The sequence below is a fragment of the Cynocephalus volans genome, chromosome 2, assembly GCF_027409185.1.
Source record: "Cynocephalus volans isolate mCynVol1 chromosome 2, mCynVol1.pri, whole genome shotgun sequence".
Classification (NCBI taxonomy): Eukaryota; Metazoa; Chordata; class Mammalia; order Dermoptera; family Cynocephalidae; genus Cynocephalus; species Cynocephalus volans.
The window spans coordinates 118,270,372-118,294,578 of NC_084461.1; the positions used below are offsets into that span (position 1 = coordinate 118,270,372).

General features: G+C 37.9%; 1 protein-coding gene across 1 annotated transcript; it reads right to left on the reverse strand.

The window, feature by feature from the left end:
* Positions 1 to 334: 334 nt before the first annotated feature.
* On the reverse strand, positions 335 to 22,301 carry PPP2CA (protein phosphatase 2 catalytic subunit alpha). The gene is made up of 7 exons (XM_063085561.1): positions 21,961 to 22,301; positions 7,706 to 7,915; positions 4,795 to 4,968; positions 4,024 to 4,113; positions 3,361 to 3,522; positions 2,099 to 2,217; positions 335 to 1,078 (listed from the first exon to the last, which is right to left on the reverse strand). Exons 1-7 carry the CDS (start codon positions 22,060 to 22,062, stop codon positions 1,006 to 1,008), a joined length of 930 nt encoding a protein of 309 aa, XP_062941631.1. The 5' UTR covers positions 22,063 to 22,301; the 3' UTR covers positions 335 to 1,005.
* Positions 22,302 to 24,207: the final 1,906 nt, after the last annotated feature.

A 24,207-nucleotide genomic window follows, 5' to 3' on the forward strand; every position in this document is an offset into this window, starting at 1 on the left:
AAACCCCAAAAATTTAAATCTCAAATTATATGGTTTTACAAATTAGTTCTTACCGAAACAGCACATTTCCTTTCTTACAGACAATATGCAGGAAGAAGAACCCACAAAAAGCATACCAGCAATCTGACAAATCATACAATATAGAATACAAATAAATCCTGAAGTTAATCTGAAGAATGTCAAAGAGTTACCAGAGAGATAATGTAGTGGCCTTGATTTTTATTTTTCTTTTCCTAGATTTCTACAAATTCTAAAATTTATCAATTCATTTGTCTTTTTTTAATAAACAGCACCAGTCTTGCCCATTGATACAATTAAAATTTGACTTTCTCAGTTCTTAGTTCACAAGTTTATTATGAAAAACACTGCAGTGCTCTTGTGCAGTAACATCGTCTTACAGAAGGGGAGGGAAACAGTTCTGTTCAAAACAATTCACCAGGTCTGACAATAACAAACAACATGGGGCTTATATTTGAGAAGGGAATAAACTGAGTGCAGACAACTCATACAATTAAATTAAACGGTATCCCTGAAAATAAACAAAACAATTTCAAAACTCACAAGTAGAGGGGAGGCCTTGGTACTTATTTTAAAAATGTTCATTAAGCTCCAATGATTGTTTGCTGCTATCCTTATCTAGTCATGCTGAGTAAAGCTATATCTAAATGGAAGTTAAATTGTATTCACGAGGTGTTAATGTTTACATCTTATTATCTGCAGTCTCTCAGAGAAAGCAAAAGTAACTACAAATAGCGCTATGCCAGAAACTGGTTTCTTGACCAACAATGTCGCTTCAGCATGCAATGAACTGGTTCATTCTAAAGTGGTCACGGCTGTTGATGACAAGAGGCTTTGTATTTTTATATGGCACATCTTTTGGTCCACGTGAAAACAAGTTTTTTGAATGTTAACTATTTTCTGACACTTTGGAGTTACTGTTGCTCTTCCCATTTCCATTAGGTCAATATATGGTTCATGGCAATACTGTACAAGTTTAAAATTTCATTACAGGAAGTAGTCTGGGGTACGACGAGTAACGTGTGGTTCGCCTCTACGAGGTGCTGGGTCAAACTGCAAGCTGAAAAACAAGACATTTGTTGTTTATGTTCCAAGACATGCCTGTATTAACAATCAAATCATTAACATTAGTCTTTCAAACTTTATAATTTTTTTCTATCCAATTTCAGCTTGCTTTAATGTAACAGAACCCTAATCATAGCTGAATCATGCATTTAATAAGGATCTTCTAATTGCACTCCCCTCAAGAGCCAAGGCAGGGCCAGCCCGTGGCTCACTCGGGAGAGTGTAGTGCTGATAACACCAAGGCCACAGGTTCGGATCCCATATAGGGATGGCTGGTTAGCTCATTGGGTGAGCGTGGTGCTGACAACACCAAGTCAAGGGTTAAGATCCCCTTACCGGTCATCTTTAAAAAAAAAAAAAAGAGCCAAGGCAACTTCAGCCAGACAGGCTACGTTTTCATATACCAGGGTTCCTTCTAAGGTCATTTGAAAAGACGGTTCTACTAAATAAGTAAATTTTAAAGAGCCTAATGTACTGTATCTGTAATTTCATCCTCAGGATATATTTTAATAACTCTATTATAAAAACATGGATTTAAAAGTGAAAAACTGAGGGCCAGCCCATGGCTCATTTGGGAGAGTGTGGTGCTGACAACACCAAGGCCACGGGTTCGGATTCCTATATAGGGATGGCCGGTTAGCTCACTTGGGAGAGTTTGGTACTGACAACACCAAGTCAAGGGTTAAGATCCCCGTACCGGTAATCTTTCTTTTAAAAAAAAAAAAAAGTGAAAAACTGGGCTGATTGACTAGCTCACTCAGCTAGAGGGTGGTGCTGACAATACCAAGGTTAAGGGTTCGGATCCTCATATACCAGCCAGCCGCCAAAAAAACATATTAGGACTTATATATATTAGTAGTTTCTGTTGATGTGTTTCAATATAACATAGGTCCATTTCAAAGAGAACTTAAAAATCAAGTTAGAATTTGATTCAGCATGAGCTTCTGAACTCAAATCTCCCTTACAAATTATACACTCAGTAATGGCAATTGAATGCTCAGGTGTAAATACTTACAAAGAGTATTTTAGAGTATCATCAAGTTCCATGATTGCAGCTTGGTTACCACAACGATAACAATAGTTTGGAGCACTGAAAATCGTTACTACATTCCGGTCATGGCACCAGTTATATCCCTTCAAGGAAAAGCAAGGAGATATAAATCTACATTACTCCCTTATTTACACAACTAAATATGACTCCACTTAAGAGTGAACAAAGCTCTCTAACAGCCCCCATCCCCATGGCTCCCCCCAGGGATAAGAAATGTGAACGCTTTTTTCCTAGTTATTTAATGATTTTCTGTACTTTGTACAACCTATAAAATACATATATATTTCTTTTTCTCGGAATTACAAAACTAGTTGTTATTATTAAAAAAAAAAAAAAAAAAAAACCCTTAATAAATAGAACCAATCACCACAGAATAAACTGTAAATATATCTGGTCTTCTGTAAGTGCCAGTATCTCATCAGCTTCTTACTGCAATGGCCTTAAACATAATTTTAAGACTATTTATATGGCCATTCCTTGAAGAGGCAGTGGATACATACTCCTGGAGACCAGAACCTTAATAATTTTCTCCTCAGTCACAGGTGAAGGCTCCTAAACTGGTCACTCCCCAGGTACAAATGAGATACACCTCCTAGGAATTCCAGCCTCTCCCCCTCAAAAGCCATTTGAATGCATGAGCTACCTTTGTCACTTTTTGTTGTCTAGTATTGTTCATAAATTTCTGTCCCTATCTTCAGCAAAGTCAGATTTTAGTGATAACAATCACATAGCTGAATTAGTATTAATCTAAACAGAACCCTAATTTTAAAAGTATGCTTATCAATACCCTATGCTAAGAACCTTAGCCTTTAGTTTCTTTTTTCAAATCACCAGTAATCCTACCATCTGAAAGACCACTTAAAACATTTTGGTATATTTCTTCCCAGTCTCTCCTACATACATACACATTAAATATATGAAATAAACAAAATTGGGGTCATAAAATGTTACACCTCCCCCCCAACTCTCTGCATCCTACTTGCCTACCCTTAAATCCCAGGCACTTTCCAATTAAGAATTCTTGGAAAACACGATAATTATGTATTTCATTGTGATCAAGAGCTTGAGATTTTAATTCTAGTGTGCATATACTGAAAGGACTCAGGCTACAATAGCAAACTCATTAGATGGGATTTCTCACTAATATCATTAATTTAAAACTCCCTAATATCTTCTTTCCTGAAGTTTACTGAAAAGCAAATCAAGTTTCAAAGCACAGCACATACCTCCATCACAAGCTGGTGAGCTCTAGACACCAACGTGAGGCCATTGGCGTGATTAAATGTCTCAGAAATATCTTGCCCAAAGGTGTAGCCAGCTCCTCGAGGAGATATACCCCAACCACCACGGTCATCTGGATCCGACCACAGCAAGTCACACATTGGACCCTAAAAGGCAGGTCCAAGTTACAAACTGCCTTTTACAAAAATGGGTAACAGATGATTTGAGTAGTTCAACAGAAGCAGCACTTTAAGTCACACTTTTTGAATGATGTTTGCTGAAAATGGTTAATATATTTTACAGTTAAAGTCAACTATCTACATCAAATAAGATAGTCTTTATGAAGCATACATCAATGGGTCTCAATAGAAACATGCCCTAACTAACTAATCTGCCTATGGTAGGCAAATTTCACTTTTAAGTAGTATAGGCTAGTGGTTAAGGCAGTCCTAATAAGCCCAGTTCCACAGCTGTTGTGATCTCAGCAGGTTTCTTAATGTCAACTTCTTCTGAACAATGAGGTTGACAAAAGAGCTCATACCTCATGGGGTTGTTTTAAAAATTAAATGAGAAAATACATCTAAGGAACTAAGGTACAATTAAATTTCTCCTTTCCATAAAAAGTGTTCTAAAAAGAAAAAATTTTTATTATCAAATAAAAGGCATACCTCATGGGGAACTTCTTGTAGGCGATCAAGTGCTCTGATGTGATCCAGTGTATCTATGGATGGTGAGAGACCACCATGTAGACAGAAGATCTGAAAAGAGTGGTTTAAAATTGTTAACCTCACCTAAAAGAAACTTTATTCTGAACTAAGCTGCAGGCAGTAGCCCCCAGCACTTGGTCCCATTGCTGTTTCTGTGCTCTGCCTGAATGGGGCTTGACTATACAGGGGCCATCTTTGCTCCAGCCCACTCTAAACTATTTACACTCACTCTCTTCCTCATAAACCATCGGTACTCCGCCTCAATCAGCTCCTTCAAGAAAATGTTTCCCTGATCTTACCCCTAACTCCTGCCAGAGACTAGTATCTTCATACTCACAGAATTTCCTTGCTAGTTCTTCTGTGTACACCTCTACCCAGACTCGTAAATAGCTCATTACACATCTCCCAGACTTGTCCAGAAACAAGCCTGAAAGTATGGATGGGCTACATCTTCCATCACTACAATCCCACCATACAGTGAGACTGTTCAGTGCCTGATACAAAGAAGGCACTATTTTAAAAAAGTCTGAATGAATGCTATCAGCATCTACCAAAAAACATCCCAAAAGGGATGTGAGGTGAAAAAAATCACTGGCATCTTAAACATTAAGCAGAGTCTTCACCAAGGTCAAGGTTTCAGATCCCCGTATCCAACAAACTGCCAAAAAAAAAAAAAGCAAGAAAGCAGATTCTCGAAAATAATCAGCAGTATGATTTCTAAGACCCACATACCTGCCCATCCACCAAGGCAGTGAGAGGAAGATAGTCAAAAAGATCTGTAAAATATTTCCAAACATTTGCATTTCCATATTTTCTTAAACACTCATCATAGAAACCATAAACTTGTGTGATCTGTCTGCTCTCATGATTCCCTCGAAGAATGGTGATGCGTTCACGGTAACGAACCTAAAACAACAAAAGAGAAAACATAAAGAGCTAGCTCTTTCAAAAATCAAATAATAGTTCAGGAAATTTTCTGTAGGGAAATCCAGAGTTCCAATTTTCTTGAAAAAACATCACACACTCCCACATCACACAAAATTGAAACCACAGCTTTACTTTTAAATGCCCATGGGGTGTCTGCCAACCCCATTTCAACTAAAATCAAACTCCCTCTACCAACTTTATACCAAGAATAATCGTGATATACAGAACTCCATAAATCAATTTGGTTCTTAGAAATTTTCCATTACCCCAAAAAGATCCCTCATGCCCGTATGCAGTCACTCTCCACTTCCACTCCCAGCAACCACTGATCTACTCTCTCTTGAGATTGCCTTTTCTAAAAATTTCATATAAACAGAATAATACAAAATGTAGTCTTTTGTGTCTTTTTGTGTTAAATATCACTTAGAATATTTTTCAGACTCATCCATGTTGTAGCAAGGATCAGTGGTTTGTTCCTTTTTATAACGGCACTGTATTTCATTGTATTGTTAAACCACATTTTATTTCTCTAATCACCTGTAGGATGAACTGGTGACTGTTTCCAGTTTATTTGGCTCTTAATATTGTTGCTATGATCATCTGCGTGGACGTTTCTATGTGAACCTGCTTTCATTTCTCTTGGGCAGACTTCTACATACTATACGTGTTTCACTTTTTTGAGAAACTGTCAAACTGTTTTCAAAGTGGCTGGGCCATCTTACGTCCCCACCAGCAATGCATGAGGATTCTTATCTTTACGATTCTAATCTCTCCGCTTACTCACCAACACTTGGCATCATTACCTTATTGATTTCAGTGATTCAAATGGGTGTGAAGTGGTATCTCACTGGACTTTAATTTGCATTTCGCTGATGACTAATGATGTTGACCATCTTTTCATGTGCTTATTGACCATTGATTCATCTTCTTGTGTGAAATATCTATTCAAATATTTTGCCCATTTTAAAATTATGTCTTGTTGCAGTGTTGCAAAGGTTTTTTATTTTAAAAATTGAATACAAATACTTTTTTCTTAGTGATGGCTTTTGAAGAACAAAAAATCAATTTTGATGAAGTCCAATTTTTCAATTTTTTAATGGATCATGCTTTTGTTATCATATTGAAGAAATCTTTTCCTAACCCAAGATCACAAAGATTTTCTCCTATGTTATTTTCTATAAGTTTTACAGTTTTAGCTCTTATACTTAGGGCTATGATCCATTTTGATCCATTTGTTCCAGCACCATTTGCAGAAAGGACCATCCTTTCCCCCAGTATTTGTTTGCTATGGCTGCCATAACGAAGTACCACAGAGTGGGCAGCTTTAAACAACAGAAATTTATTTCCTCAGTCCTGGAGTCACAAGTCCAAGATCAAAGTGTCAGGAGAGTTGGTTTCTTCTGATGGCTTCTCTCCTTTATTTATAGATGGCCATCTTCTCCATGTGTCTTATCTTCTTCTCTATTTGTGTCCTAATCTCCTCTTCTTAGGACACCACTCATTGAATTAGGGCCCACCCATATGACTTTAAATAAAGGCCCTAGATCCAAATACAGTCAAACTCTGAGGTACTAGGGATTAGAGCTTCAACATATGAATTTGGGGGACAAAATTCAGTCTGCTACACCCCCTGCATGAATTCTTACAGGCAGGGCATTTATTCCTCTGCTGAGCACTGGAATTCATCCTGGGCTTTAAGCACAAGTTAGCTTGCAAGCTGCCTTCATAGTACCTAGTCTCAGCAGAAACCTTCCACCATCTAATCCAATTTCATTTTACAGATGCAGAACACAATGACATCCAAAAATGCATCACAGTACTTTATACAACTCAGATTATTAATTGCCTAAAATTCAGCTCTTGCTGAAACCACATCTCACTACTTCTCTACTATTAGAAAAGTCTGTTGCAGTCAGTTTATTGTTCTGAATATTCTTTAATAAAAATGATCGGCCTAGGAAAAGCAAAAGAAAAAAAAAACAAAAAAACTTCTCCCCAATAGGTAAAGTCAAACAATTTCTTTCAAGCAAAAGGCAGAAGCCTACCACCCTACAAGTTATTTTGTACTTCACCTCTAAATCTTCATCTGTACATTTCACAAAGCTATAAACTGGTTTACATATAATTTTGCAACTTGCTTTCTTCAATTATAATTTCTACTGTTCTAGATTATGTCATGTTTAATGGCTGCAAACTAGTCCACTGAGATAAACTGTAATTTAGATATTTACTCACTGTTGAATATTTAGCTCAATTTTTTTTCTTTTTCTGACATTATAGACAATGCTGTAATTTACGTTTTCACATAAATAACATTTTCCTCTTGAATTTTTTCCTTAGTAAAATTCTAAGATTACTATGTCAGAAAATATAAACATTCCAATATTTGACATTTTTATACACCTTTATACTTCAAAAGTACCTAGAAATGTAATTATATTACCTCTCCATACCCCAGTTTACTGAACTAAAATTTCTACCTGACCAGCTTTCTAATATTTGTCAAAAATCTTACTGAGGCAGTCTCTTCCCTTTGTTTTTATCTATACCATCCTTTTACTCAGAATGCAAACAGCTCCTATGATTTATAAGTCCAAAACCTACTTATTTGTATTCCTAATTTGGTAGAAAAAATCACAAATCACTGGGGAAAAAAGAACATTCAAGAGGGCTGTCTTACCCAGTTCAAAATGCCCAAACACAAAACTGAAATTACCTTAAGAGCTACAAGCAGTGTAACTGTTTCAACTGAATAATATCCTCTGTCAACATAATCGCCCATAAACAAGTAATTTGTATCTGGTGATTTGCCACCAATTCTAAACAGTTCCATGAGATCATGAAATTGCCCGTGCACATCTCCACAGACAGTGACTGGACATCGAACCTCTTGCACGTTGGATTCTTTTGTCAGGATTTCTTTAGCCTAAAGATGCAGAAAAAATAAAGCAATTCATTTGGCATTAAAACAACATTAACAAAGATATGTTTACTTACACTCAACAGCTTAAGGAGTAGACTCAGCATAAGAAGAAAATGCAGGTATTTATGATCCCATTAAAATAAGAAAAGATACGGCTAGATTCTATCATTGGCTCTCCCACTCCTGATACCTAGAAAAATATGTATTAAGACAAGATGCACAGCCCAGTTCCTATCATCAATCAGGAGTTTTTAAGCCTTTCAAATTGCCATCTAACTAAATGCTAAAGAGATCGTTATTAGCAGCCATACAAGGTCAATGAAAATGGAGCAAGATGGTCAGGCACCTACTTCCTTAGCTTTAGAGTTCTAATTAAAATGCTGTCAACTCCAAGATTCCAGGCCATAGAGGTTTCCTAGTCCTGATTGGCTTTTTAAATTTTTTTCTTTTTTTGGAAGACATTAAAATTTTCTCTGTATTTTGGTGTATTTCTTTATACTATTTATACCAAAAGATAAACTTTTTGTTTTACAATTGGACAATACACATGCTTTTTATGCTGCTTTTAGAAAATTATTTGGCAGCAAATGGATTCCCCTGTATAATCACAAACTCAAACATTACTTTTAAGGGTGTAGTAACATTTCACTCAGTAGAAATCTTATCATTCATTCATTCTATAAACATTTATTGATCGTTTACAATATGCTAGAAACTATAAAATACAATGGGAGATACTCATTTGCTCAACCATCTGAGTGACTACTATATGCAGGCCCTGTGCTAGCCACTAGAGAGATAGTGGTGAACCAGACAGGTCATTCACATTGCAGTGGAGGGGAGAAAGACCACAAACAAATAAACAAGAAAAAAAAGTACAGACTGGTTAAATGCTATGAAGTAAAGGGAGAGAGAAGGTAATTGGGGGAGAACACTTTAAATAACACATCGCAACAAATTATCATAAAGAATTATTGCTAATAAGCCAGTTACTCATTACATTTTGAGTGATAACCAAAGATGACAAGGACTGAGTTTAAAAGTAGTGGTAAACAACCTTAACTACCCATTAAAAATCCCAATGCCAAGGTTCCCCTCCCAAGTACCAATAATTTTTAACCTCCCCCACTATTTCTTGGTTCCTAGGTGCAACCAAGTTTAAGAAACACTATTTTCACGTCTACAAACATTTTGGGGAGCCTATTTCAGAACACTCACCAACCAATGACATCCCAAAAATAACTACTGATTTGATCTAATATTTTACTGAATTTAGAAAAAATTTCCACTGTGTCTCAAAAAGAGATATTAAGAAACTGTTAAGTTCTACTTTATTTTGAAACTTTTCTCTCTAGGGTAATTCCAACCTCCCCTGATTTATTATTACTAAAAACCAGAAGTTCACTAGGCATATTCCACTACTAAGTCTGTCTGGCCTTAGCACTGTGTCTAGTGTTTTCGGCACCTACTACACACTAATGAAAATAGCTGTGAATGAAATGACAGGTCCTACCTTCAAAGAAATTTGCAAAAGTTATTCAGAAGTGTTTTTTTCCCTCTTTTTCCTGTTTTATTCAGAAGTTTTAAAAGGATGATGACTGACGTAAGAAAACATATGGTCACATACCGTGTAAATCTTGCTATGATGTAATTTTCACATTTAATTACACAAGAAGTTAAACTTCAAAGTACATCTCTGGATACATGCTTACCTGAAAGGCTGTTTTCTACATGAATGATAAATCTAGTCAAAATTTCTGTTCAAATCGTGAAAGGAAAAGTAAGCCTATATGCTATTTGTTTCTTTTATTTCAATTTAGGAAAATCACAATAAGCACTTATCTGTTTTTAAAACTATACAAGTTATACACAGTGATGCATTCTTTTAAAAATTTTTGGCACAGATAAAAAGTTGCCTTTGACTACTCTTCACAATCCCACTCCCCTTGGGTGAAGTAACCGATAGCATTTTGATGTATATCTCTTCAAAACTGTTTTCACAAATTTTACATATATATTTTATGCGTATGGAAACATAATAGTTTTTCCTCTGCATTTTTAAACAAGCAATATTGTTCAGCAGCCTGCTTCTCTAACAATATATCTTGAAGAATTCATAATGCATACATACAGACCTGGTTAATTTCCCCTAGCGGATGCAGCGTATTCCCTGACAGGTTACAATTGAGGGTGAGTGTGTGAGTGTGTGAGTGTGTGAGTGAGTGTGTGCGTGTGCGTGTGAGAGTGAGTGTGAGTGTAAGAGTGAGTGAGTGTGTGTGTGTGTGTGTGTGTGTGTAAAAATACAGCAATATATATCCTAGTACATTTGCTCCCCTGTATACGTATGCAGGCACATTTGCTCCCCTGTATACATATGCAGGCACATTTCCTAAGAGAAGACACTATGAAGTGGACTTACTAGTATCTGGTAATTTGCATTTTTAAATGTTGACACTACCAAATTGTCCTTCAAAATGGAAAGGACACAATGACAAGTCAAAAAATTTTAATTTTGAATCTGGGAAAACCACCCAAAGCTCTTTCTTCTCTTCCTACCAAAGTTCACAGACCAGGAGAAAAATTATAACTAAATCCTGGAGAAAGTAGTGGTATATACAAGATGCAATCATCAAGACAGTTGGTGAGTATTTTAACAAAACTGCAAGCTTACTAAGAATCAATTTTAAATATGCTTTTTTGGGTTTTTGTCTCATCAATCATCAGTGTCAAAGGTGGCTATACAATAGTCCCCACTCCCCTATACACAGTTCCAGCCATCCACAATGAACTTGACCCCAAAATAGGTGAGTACTCACAGTACGATATTTTCAGAGACCACATTCACATAACTTTTAAGTGTAGTAATAATTTTTCTATTTTATCATTATTCTTAATCTCTTATTGCATAATCTCTTACTATGTCTAACTTATAAATTAAATTTTATCATAGGGCTGGCCCCATGGCTCCCTCGGGAGAGTGCAGCGCTGAAAGCGCTGAGGCCGCGGGTTCGGATCCTATATTGGGATGGCCGGTGTGCTCACTGGCTGAGTGTGGTACGGACGACACCGAGCCAAGGGTTGCGATCCCCTTACCGGTCACAAAAAAAAAAAAAAAAAAAAATCATAGTTACATATATACATATATATAGGGGGAAAAAAAAAACAGTGTATGTATTGTGTATATATGTGGTTCAGTACCATCCACAGTTTCAGAAATCCACTGGGGGTCTTGTAACATATTCCCCTCAGATAAGGGAGTACTACTGTACAATCTCAACTCTTTTGTTCAATACTCAAAATAAGTGGCAGGTCCAGACTTCCAAAGTAATTTAATTAACAGAGATTTTAAAAAAATTTAATAAGCACCTTTTCGTTCTCTGGCATTTTGACTCCTATAAGTTAAAGCCTCATGTCACCTAACTATGCACCGAAGTATAAACAAAACCAACACACACACCAAACTTTTTTTTTGCTTCCCCCAAAACATTTTTTCCAGGTCTTGAAATTTCTCAGCTAATATAATTTCCATTTGAAAAAAAAACTGAGATAAAGTTTTAAAGTTACTGTGATTGATTCTGATTTTTTACAAACCTGAAATTCCAGTACAGACTGGAATAAATTCAAGCAGAAAAAAAAAAAAAAAATTCAATATGAACTTCCTAGAACAAGGTCCATTCTATTATCAAAAGTTACGACGAATAACCATGGCAAGTAAAAATTTTATACCGCCCTAGAATCCAATTTGGAGATTCACCAATAGGAAAACAATCTGTGGGGATATTACCTTATTATCAATGTATTCTCAGCATTCTGGGTTGAGTCAGAAATCTCAGAACTTTATTTTCAACCTACTATGAAATACAGTCATACGCTGCATAACATTTCAGTCAACAACAGACTGAATATACAACGGTGATCCCGTAAGATTATAATACCATATTTTTAACGTAACTTTTCTATGTTTAGATAAACAAAATCTTACCACTGTGTTACAACTGCCTTCAGTATTCCATACAATATGTTATACAGGTTTGTAGCCTAGGAGCAATAGGCTATATACCATGCAGCCTGGATCTATAGAAGGCTATATCATCTAGGTCTGTGTGAGTACACTCAAGTACGCTCTATGATGTTTGCACAATGACAAAATTGCTTAATGATGCATTTCTTCAGAACGTATCCCCTTAATTAAGTGATACATGACTGTAATCAGCTATAAGGTAAATGACCAGTAGATCTGTTTGACATTCTTGAACATAGGTCATCCTAATCACCATAGTAAAATGAAATTACAAATAAAGCAGGCTTAAACTAGACTTCATAAATCATCTATGCCAAGATTATTCAAAGCAGAAAATTAAAAGAAAAAAAACTATGAACAGACCCACCAACCACATATTTATAATTTCCTTAAGAGCATACAATAACTACACTGTCTAACTTATATTGTAGAAAAAATCTACACAATACATTTTTGCATTTCTATATTTAACCAAGGAAAGCTTTAAAAGCACAAAATGATTACAACCATGTCAAAATTCTTTGTATAAAAGAAGACTGAAAAAATATAAAATATTAAGAGATTTTGTTTAGTTCAGTGGTGAAACTCTAAGATATGGCTTCCTTATTCCTACCAACAAAAGTACTCTCATTTTTTTGTATTACCTTTCAGTTTTTATCCACATGGATACATTATTTATTATCGGTCAACGTCTCATTTTGCATCCTCAAGTTTCATATTGACTAACTGAAGTCCCCATAACATTATAGTGACAGTTTAAAACTAGTGTATAACGTCCTCATGAACAGATCTATACATGTATTATTGTTTTTAATTATGGGATTACAGAGCAATATAGTATGAATATTTTTGAAAGCTTCCTATGTACTACAAAACTGGATTATGCCAACTTGTAACGCAATAATAAATGAAAGAATGTACCCATTCTCAGTTATTTCAGATACAAAATGTTATCTCACTAACTGGCATTTTTCACTTCTGAGTTCAATTCAAACTTTTTATTCCATGTTTACTTACTTTCACAGTTATTGCTCCTTCAATACAAATTGTTTGCGCATGTTCTCTGAGCCTCTAATCAGAGTTAAATGTTCTTATGTATTTGTATAAATTATGGTCTAATCTGTTTTAATGAACTTTTTGATATTTTATTTCTCTTATTTTTAAATAGTCAAAAATTTCCTATGTCCATTTTTGTTTTGTAATTTTTCTCCTACAATTGTGAAAAAGAAAAAAGCTATCACCTTGACATTTTCTAATAGTTCTTCTATTTTAAATGTATACTTTAATCCTAAAATTACATGACAACTACTCAAGCTTCTTTTTATATCAGTGCCTTAAAACTGAATACAATTTAAAAATGTGACATTAAGTAACTTTTTAAAATGCTTAATAATGACCTTGAAGTATTTTGGAATACTGTATCACCAAAGAGTCACTGAATTGGGATCTAGAGTTTTAGAAGTATTTTTTCTGATTCTTTAAAAATTGATATTTAATATATAGTAACTCCTAACTGGACTGTCTTATCCATCCCTTCACCAATGAGTACAGAATAACATGTCCTGAACAAGTGCTTTCTCACAGAAAAGATGAGATTGAGGTAATAACTCATCCTTCAAGCCTTCAGGACTTGGGTACCCCAACCAAATCAGACCATGCCATTCAACAACAAGGCCATCTGAAAGCAGAAAATAGCAGAGCACTCTTGCCACTACATTCTAGGGAAAATGTCCAAGTGCAATTTTTAAACTAACTTAACCAGGATCTCCAGCAATATTTTTCTTAGTCTCAAAAACATTTAATCACATCGCAGTACCAATTCTGGCATTAAGGTATACCAAGAAATAATTTGTTTCAAACACTGGCTCAATCATCGAGGTTAATATTCATTTTTGGTGTTAGCTACTTGAAAGGGATCATGATGTATGTAACTAGAAGCATTTTCTTAAAGGTATTAAAAGGGATTTCCCACAAAAGAAGAAAGTATTCCTACAAAAGCAATTACTGCACAAATAAAACACAGAAGAACCCAAGGTCTATATTGAGGAAAATATGTTCAAGTTCATCAGATGATCAATAATCTGTGCTTACCTAAAGAAATATATTTTTTAATATCATAAATTTTACCCTTGCTAAGAAAAAATCATTATAAGAAATAACTAAATAGCAATCCTTTTAAGGAAGAAGCTAATGCTGGTCTTACTGTGTCTTCTCTGTGGGATGGAAACTCAAAACCAGACACATATTACCTCTTTAAAATATTAGTATTACTAATAGTATTACTTGACAAAGGAATCTCCATTTTTGAAAGCCATTTTACTATTAAAAATCTGCAGATTATTAATTCTAATTTTCACCAGATCTGTAGTTCAAGTAATTTAAAATTTCGTATCCTTACCACACAGCTGAATACCTCTACCAATATAGCCAAAAAGACACGGAGAAGCAAAGGTGAAAAAATATAACTAACTTTTGAAGTCTACTTATTAGTTTAAGTATAACTGAAGTAATTTGAAAACTTTTTTAAAAAGTGAAATAAAATTTGTAGGTAAGAATAACTTTTTTTTTTAGGGCTGGCTGGCTAGCTCAGTTGGCTAGAGTGGTGTTGTAAAAACAAGGTCAAGGATTCCAATTCCCGCACTGGCCAGCCACCAAAAAAACAATTTTTCAATATCATAAGAGAATTTCATTTGGCTTCATACTCTTTTTATGTAAGATAAAAGTTAGGTTTCTTTGAGATGTCATTTTCATAACTACACAAAAAAATATTAAAGTTTGTGATAAATTAGTACATAAGGTTAGATTTGGGGGTCAGGGGCTGTTACATAGGTGGGACATATCACCACCCCTGGAAACAAATGAGCCTTGAGTTATTACCTTCAACTATCAAACTTTTCTTCATACTACTTACCTTTTATTAATTACACTGAACAGATGCGTCTAGTATTTTATGAAACTATTCAGTATTCTTTGGTTAAAATCTGTATGATTATATTTTGTAATTCTCCATGTAATATTCCAGGAACTAGTATTGTCTAATTGGCTTTAAGGCCTAGGGTCTAACTGAATGAAAAATGTTGGGAATGAGGATTAATTCTAAAATTGTATTAAAAGAAAATGCAGAATTTGTTGTTTTTCCATCTGTTTGTGTTGTATAATACCTTTCTGCCTCTGACCAAAAGGAACAACCATTTTCTTTAAAACCACAGGTCTCAAGTTCAACAGACTGACCTCAATCTTTACCAACCAATCTACATATGTGCATGAATTAAGCATTCCCAATAATTCTTGCATAGGAAAAACAATAATCAATCTACCAAACAACTGAGACATGTTGCTGTATACATAGTTGTTTAAAAATTCTCACCACAACAATCCACCATGAATAAGATTCAATCACTTGGGTCTCAGTTTCCTCCCTCATTTGTAAAAAGTGATTTAACCTAGATGGTATGGTCTTTAAGGTTCTTTCCATCATAAAATTTTATCCACACTTAAACCTCTTTTATTAACTCAAAGCCACCCAACAGAAATAGACAGTTGGCATTAACTGCTTGTTTACAGATGATGGGTGGCAGAGAAATAAAAGTTACTTGATCACCACTAGCATAAACATTCTAAAATATATCCCATATCTAGAGTTAATTACAATGTCAATCTCCTGACTAATCTGAAACCCTACTATTAATTAGAGCAAAAAGCAAACTAATAAATCCCTATGCACTAAAATAATGCTATTTAGACAAAGCAAAATAGTTAAAATAGTGGATATAATGGGGCCTTAATAAATAATGGTTGAAAGAATTCCAAAACCAAATGTGTACCATCACACAGTAAATAGCCTCACCGACACTCCATAATCTTTGTGAACTACATACACTTTGCATGTCTTTAGCCAGGAATAGGAATTCTATCTACTGTCTCCCAGGGGCAGTATAGAACAAAGGTCTGCAATCTTCTTTCAGCCCCAACACAAGAAGGGTAAAAATTCCCATCTGTAGTAGTACCTAAATGACTAAGGCAAAGGTGGGGACAGGGAATGCAAGAGCAACTGGCCAGCTGGTCATGTATAGTTTAGAAAACACCCAGACTGAGATATACATACATCCGTCACTGCCTTGTTCACCCATTCCAAACCATAATCCACGATATCAATACATAATTAGGCAATAAGTTTGCACTGTGAAGAAATTATGCCGTTAATCCTAGATTGTTCTCTGCTGTTCTTTCAGACCCCATCTTGCAGCCATTTATTGGCAGCTAGAGACCTCTTCCTTCTTTTTTTTTTTTTTTTAAAGATGACCGGTAAGGGGATCTTAACCCGACTTGGTGTTGTCAGCACCACGCTCACCCAATGAGCTAACCGGCCATCCCTATATGGGATCCAAACCCATGGCCTTGGTGTTCTCAGCACCACACTCTCCTGAGTGAGCCAGGTGCCGGCCCAAGGGACCTCTCCCTTCTTCAGCTTATTCTACTACTGGAAGAAAAGCTATTTAAAACAAACAAAAATCTTCTCCCTTCCTATTCTAGTCCCATTCAGATCTTGCCTTTGTATGAAGAGTGCCAGCTGAGGGCTTTTTCAGACAAGCATAGTAATGAAAAATGAGTAAAAGAAAAAAAGCGGAAATAAGAGAAATGGGTCCATGTAGAAAACAAAGAGTAAATGAAGTATTTCCTTGTCACACTTAACTTTGCCTGTCTCTCCTCACACCCTCCAAAAAGACTCCAACACCAGCTTATCTCCTCCAAACTAAACAACGGATACCTCACAGGTAACTCGAACAAACTTGACTTACAATGAGATAGGGAAAATATTTGCTGTCATAAATACTTATGGTAACAGTATTTATGGGTAAAACACCAGATTGGTGACACAAATGTTACTCCATATACTCCTCCAGGGTCCATCATTCTTTCTATAGCACAAGTTTCACCTTAGCCCTACTGCCAATTTTTGAAGACACAGAACTTTTTATGTATTTTTTGGTGGCTGGCCAGTATGGGGATCCAAACTCTTGACCTTGGTGTTATAAAAACACTGTGCTCTAACCAACTGAGCTAACTGGCCAGCCCAAGAACAGAACTCTTGACCCTGGATGGAGAAAACAGAGAGGGTTGGGGGACCTATGTATCTGAATAGTAGCACTGTTCACCTTTTCTGTGTTTCTTCATTAAGTCAATCCAAAACCAACTGCATTACTACCTCATGACTAAGATCATGAAACAGACAGTCTGTGGAAATTATGAGGATAAAAAGAAAGGCATTTTATAAGCTGCAATGAACAATATAAGTCAATTATACTTTACTGGAATATATTAGTGTTTAGTCTCTGGATCATGATTTGTACTATCTGAGAATACACAGAAAATGATCTGAGGTTTTCATCTCACCAATCTTATTTGAGGGGCAAATGCAGTTAGCCACATCCAAAACTGAATTATTTCCAGGACAAAGTGAGACAATAGTATATGACATGAATAGGAAGCTTTCAAGCAATGAGAATAAGAATAATGCTTCATTTTACAGAATTGTTGATTCCACAGTTCAGTTTGGCCCCAACTCCCCTGCATCTTTTATTATTAACACTATTTCAGAAAAGAGAAGGGGATCTGCAAGGTAACACTAGAACATTCGGCTTAGAATCCATAGGCCTAGGCAATCTCAATTTTAGTCCCTGTTGTCAAGCCACTTTACCTTTCTGAGCCTTTGGTTTACATCTATAAGTGAGAATAATAACTGTCTCATAAACTTTGGGGAGGGGGGCGGCTGTAATAAACATCTTGAGAGAATTATGTATATGAAAGTATGATGAAAATAGTATTGTATAACATGTTTCCCCCATCTGTTTGCTCTCAATATTCAAATTACTTCTATGCAAATAAGCCAGACAGCCTTTTAAATTAAACAAACATATATTCACACAAATATATTACTCACTTCATGAAAGAATTTAATCTTGATCAAATATTTTTCAGCTCATCTAATTAGAAGGAAGAGATCTGCCTTTCTTTTTTTTAATATTCTCTAAGAAGCAAGAGCGGTTCACGTAACAAACGTTAAAACTAAGTGAAGGCTTAATGGCTGCATTTTATTTATAGTGCTTGTACAGCAATGGAAAACAGCATACCTAAGTAAAGAACTCCCTTGAAAAAAAATACTCTGGCTATCAAACGTTTTCCACGTTTGGTAAGACCTGAAAGTACAAAGCCAAAAACCATACCCAAGTTAAACCACTGCTGAAGTCATATAATAAAAGACTTTACCGTAATTAATGCAAAAGCAAGTTGATACTATTTACTTCTTTCAATCTGTAGATGGAAACATACCAGACCAGTTTATACAGATGTACTACTGCAACTGACTATAGATGTGTGCCTAAGACAAAACTGCATTCACTCACCAAATTTTTAAATAATCAACAAATTATGATCACCAAAATGACAAGGCACACACAACCCTGATTTTGACATAAACCTTAATCACATCCTAAAACCATTTTTTAGCAAGTCAATAACATAAAAACCATGTTCACCCATGTTTATAAATACACACTTGGATTCTCTCAATTTTGAACACCTACCACTATTAATTGTTGGTGGGATACCACAACAATGGCCTAAGGATTTTTTAATTACAATGTCCTTTTATGGTATACTTCTATCTTTTCTATTTAACTTTAAAAATTTCATTCAAATAAGGCATCTTCAGGTGGGTAGAAGGAAGGCTTTTATATTATCATTCTTTCTTAATTAAAGAAATTACCAACTACAGGCTGAGTATCCCTTATCCAAAATACTTGTGGACATAAGTGTTTCAGATTTCAGATTTGGGAATATTTGCAGAAGCTGATTGCACATACCTAATCCAAAAATCTGAAATGCTCCTTTGAGCATCATGTCAGCACTAAAAGTTTCAGATTTGCGTGCATTTCGGATTTTGGATTTTCAGATTAAGGATGCTCAACCTGTACTACCAAATAGTTATCTCTACCAAGTATCTTTTCTTTTTCTTTTTTCTGATGGCCAGTACAGGGATCAAACCCTGAACCTTGGCATTATAAGCACCATGCTAACCAGCCAGCCTCCCTTTTTTCTTTCTTTCTTTCTTTTTTTTTTTAAGTATTACTATTATACTAATGAAAAAAATTTTACCCTCAATATTTTCAAAATTACTATTTGGAAAGCAATCACACTAAAGAACACACTAGGCACACCAAGTGCCACTGGCCACACAAATATTAATGAAAAGAAAATTTTTGTTTTACTAGGAAGAGTTGTACGAAAGATATCAAGTCATGCATCCCACATACCTAACAAACTGTCTTCAAATTAATTCAGTTGGGAAGGTTAATATAATTTCAAAAGTTGAAATACAAGTTAAAAACAGTATGAAAGCTGTGTGATGATATCCAAAAAGGATCCATTCCATGGAAACTTTTATATAATACCTAGCTTCAAATATCATTTCCATCTTTCTGGCTCTCAGAACTATATAATCTGGATACACTGAGTGAGCAATGGAAATCTAAGAATAAGCTGATTAACCTCACTACACCTTAGTTTTACAAAGATGTGGAAAACAATGAATACTGGATCCATTAAGCTTCGGCCACCCACCTTAGCATCCAACAGTCTTCTATAGTTTCCAACACAAACCCTTTATTTACTTCCATGGTCCATCTCCTACTCATTTCCATGGGTGTTCAATATGTAAACACAAAATACTAATTTTAATGTACCTGTATAACCTTGGAAGATAAGAAACGTTCAAACATATTTTAGCTCTATTTTATAGACAGGAAAATGAGAACCAAGCAAAGTGGTAGTGCCAAAATCAGTCACAATTACTTACTTAAGGCATAGAAAGAGGACTAGTGTCCAGGTCTAACTGGCAATACAGTGGTCTTCCAATTACATCAAAAGGCTAGTCATGTAGACAACTATTGATTCAAAGTCTTTTATAAACAACTGAACCCTGAAAGTCAATAAAATCATCATTTATAGCACTTAGAAATAAAGACCTGGCAATATACACTAAATAATTTTAAAGGCCCATTTCTAAACCTTAAAAATAAATACCAACCTCACTTGATATGAGAGAATTAAGAGTCAAGAAACAGAAGAATCAATACACTGATATCATGACAATTCAGCTCCAACTAGTAGTTGAGTTCTGTTCAGGTTTGGAATAAATCAATCTAAATTTGACTTACTTAAATTCCAACTGTTCACAGCAGTTTCTGAAAAAGCCTGTCTTGGGAACGTATACATCAAACTCATGAACCTAATTTTCACATCAAACCACAAACGAGTCAGTAAATAGCTTTCCAATAATTCTTTTCACTAATACAAAATGCTAATATGATATTCCACAATTCTATACTCAAATGATATTTGCAAAATTAATTTTGAAAAGGGAAGTTAGAATGTTCATAGTGGAGACTGGCATTTTGTGTACTTTAGAAAACAATTACAATACTCAAAAAGTTCATGGAAAGATTCATATTATCTTTTAAGTCTATTTTTCCACGAACTTTCGTTGGTACTCTCGTATAACACAGCTAATAGCAAACTACTTGTTTCCCCAATCCCTAGGGAAAAACTAAACGGAATTAAGTAATATAAAATGCAAAGATTAGTTCATTAAGTAGACTTCTACTGCCATTTGCAACAACATGGATGGACCTTGAGAGAATTATATTAAGTGAAACAAGTCAGGCACAGAAAGAGAAATACCACATGTTCTCACTTATTGGAGGGAGCTAAAAATTAATATATAAATTCACACACACACATACACACACACACACACACACACACACACACAAACCGGGGGGGGGGGGGAAGAAGATATAACAACCACAATTATTTGAAGTTGATACAACAAGCAAACAGAAAGGACATTGTTGGGGGGGAGGGGGGGAGGGAGAAGGGAGGGAGGTTTTGGTGATGGGGAGCAATAATCAGCTACAATGTATATCGACAAAATAAAATTAAAAAAAATAAAATAAAATAAAAAAATTAAGTAGACTTCGACATTTCATTTTCAACACCTGTGAGATTAATCAAACACTAAACACAATGTCTGGAATACAGTAAAAGCTCAATCGACAGTTAATATCACCACTACTAGTTGCAGCCACAAAAACAAGTAACCTCCAGCAAAGAGCGAGGATACAAAATTTGCCGCTCTTCCAGTTTGCTACTCATTTTAAATATAAATGGCAAAATGCCAAGTGTGTTAAGCTTAGAGAAGGGTTTCACACTACCCACTTTGAGTCAACATACAAATCAGATTAAACTGACACTCAATTTTCAATCCAAAAGTTCCTTATGTACTATGACTCACCAAATTCTCCTTTTCTTCCAACTACGAAAAATATGTTAAACTTCCTTATAACTGCCACCATGACCTTCATAGATATTACGCTAGAAATTTATTCGAAAATTCTCAAAGAACACCTTTTAAAAAGGTCTCTGGAGAAGACCTCTTGATGAGTTCAACACAATCCACGCAGGATGGTTTTAAAGCTGTATGACCTTTAGATCGGTTCTGAGATCTGGCCGACAAGCTTGCCTTTGGGAAATTCTCTGGGCAGCCTTAGACCTATTAGGCCTCAGAAGTGAAAAGCCTCCTACCCATCTGACCGTAGAGACCCAGACCCCATTCCCCGGCCGCAGAACCAAAGCCCTCTTACCCGATCTCACCACCGTCCCCGACTCCCACCCACAGGACCTCGGCTCCCCCTGCCACCCCGCCTGGCGCCGAGGCCGGGAGGCTCTGAAGCGCCGGAGTCTGGTGAACGGCGCCATTTTAGGCGGCGGTAGCGGCGACAACCAATCCCTGTACGGGAGGCAGGGGGCGTCGGGTCGTTCGGGAGCTGCCGCCGGACCGGCCGGGCGCTGGACTGGAGGTTCGGGGGGCCCGGGCCGGCGGCCTCCGCCATGTTGCACCCTCCCGACGGCCGCCTCCTTCTCGGCGGGCTCGGCCCCGCGGAGGCTCCCGCAGTAGAGTGCAGCTCACCTTCTCGCAGAGGCTCTTGACCTGGGACTCGGACAGCTGCTTGCACTCGTTCAGCTGCTCGATCCACTGATCCAGTTCCTTGGTGAACACCTTCTCGTCCATGATGCCACCCGCCCGAACCGGCTGCCGCTCTGCGCTGCTCCCGCGCCGCCGCCCGCACACGGGCCTCACGCACACGAAGCCGCCGGTTCCCGGGGTACTTCTGTGGTCACTGGCGGCTGCCCGGCGCTAGCGCTAACCGGCTCTCTCCGCAGCGCTCGGCGCCGGCCGCTGAGCCTATCCCGCTGGCTCTAGCTCCGGAGCTCGACTCTGTAATGGCGGCCGCCCGGCGTGGTGACGTCACGCTCGCGTCAGGAGGCGGCGGGGAGCGGAGGGGGAAAAGGGCTGAGACATGAGTTGCGCAAGTGCAGAGCACACCCCGTTCAGCCGCACGACCGGCGTCGGGGCGCAAACCAGAGGCCGAAGCGCAGGCGCAGTGTAGCCTGCTGATAACTAAGGGGCCTTAGCTTTTAGGGCGTGGTCTCCCAGAAGGGAGGGGCGGCGGGGCAGAGGGGCAGAACGGAGTCCGAGCAAGCGCAGTGTTCGCAGCGACGATTGGGGCTAACCCCCGAGAACTAGACCTGCGAGGCGCCTGCGCGGACGCGGAGCAGGCGCAGTCTAGGTAGGACGGGTCTGCTGGACTTCTGAAGTTGGTTCCCTTGGGAAGGCAGCCTGGGTGGTACGCCCCTGCCCTTCACCTGGGGACTGGCAGCCCCATCACGGGAACAAGAATTCCGACCGCTTGGCTCCTCCACAGTGCAACGGCGCTGAAATTGCGTGGGAATCCCGCATCTTTTGGAGCAGAAACGGACGCCGACTAGCAGCCTTGTTCAAGTCACCAGCCCCGCCTCTGGGCGCGGCCTGCACCTTGTAATTAGGTCGTTCGTAGGCGGAAGTGGGAGTACCTGCCGGGGAAGTGCCGCGCAGTGCACCTGACTCTGCGGGCGTACACCTGTCCCCGTCCTAGGTGTCTCGTCCGGCTCGATGACGGTGGCGATGAGCCCTGGCGCACTTTCTAGAGGGGACGCCCGAGTGAGATAGACGCACCAATACAGACAGCGTCTGGGTGGTGGTAGAAGCGGCTACCATCCTCGCCTTAAAGAAAGCTTGGATTCCCTGGGGTCGGACCTCAGACTGGTTCTGAATCTCTTTCGAGTTTGCGAAACGTTTTCACATTCCATCGTCCCTGCATTTACAGAAATATTTAGCTCTGTAGAGCGCCAATCATGTGCCAGATCCTATGCCTGGGGGATAGAGGAGTCACCCAAATAGACAAGGGACCTGCCCTGGTGGAGCTTGTATTCTTCCAACAGTAGTGGCTGAAAATGGTTTGGGATAGGCAGAAGCGAGATTATGATGCCCCCAGGATCTGAGAGACATAGAAGTTTCCCAAAGGTCATTTAACCATAAAGGGCAAGGCAAGAGCTGAACCTGGTCGCCTGTCTTCTAGGATCCCTACCCTCAGTCGCAGTCAACCCTGCCTGCCACACCCAAAGGCTCAGCACTAGAGGAGAGCGCTCACTCCGCGGCCCTGAGAGCATCATCCCGACCAACAGACTGAAGAAAGTCTTGGAGGCCCCATCAGCCCATGGAGGGACTGAAAATCCTCCTTCATCCAAGACAACCTGCTTGGTGAGGCAGACTGGCTTGGCCTCCGCAAGCTGGAAATTGCACTTCTGCTTTCCTTTCGTACCACCCACGAGTGTACCCAGAAGAAAGTACCTCAGATCTACTTCTCCAGAAGGCTTATCACATACTTAATTTACCAGACTGGGAAAAAGTCTTTTTATCCCAAATTCTGACCCTGTTTTGCAGTTAACATCCTGAAATAATAGAAGAGTAGGAGTTGAGACCATGTGGATGACGGAAAAGACTATCACTTGGTGTCCCTGATTATAAAGCCATGCCCGGAGTGTATCTTATCTTATTCTTCACCATTTCCCTCTACGGGTGTGACAACTGGTCCTGTCTGGTGGGGCAAGAAGCAGGCAGGCACCCGGAAAGAAAACAGTAGTAGTCAGGATTTAAAACTTAGTACTCCTAAGGGCAAGGTCTCAGCCATAGTCACACAGCTAATCTTCCAATAACTGAAATATGGAACACGGTCAATACGTTTAATTTCCCTTTGCCTGAGTTCTCTTACCTGGAAAGTGGTGGTTAGTTTGGTAGATTAAAAAGTGTTGAACACCAGGGCCGACCCTGTGGCTC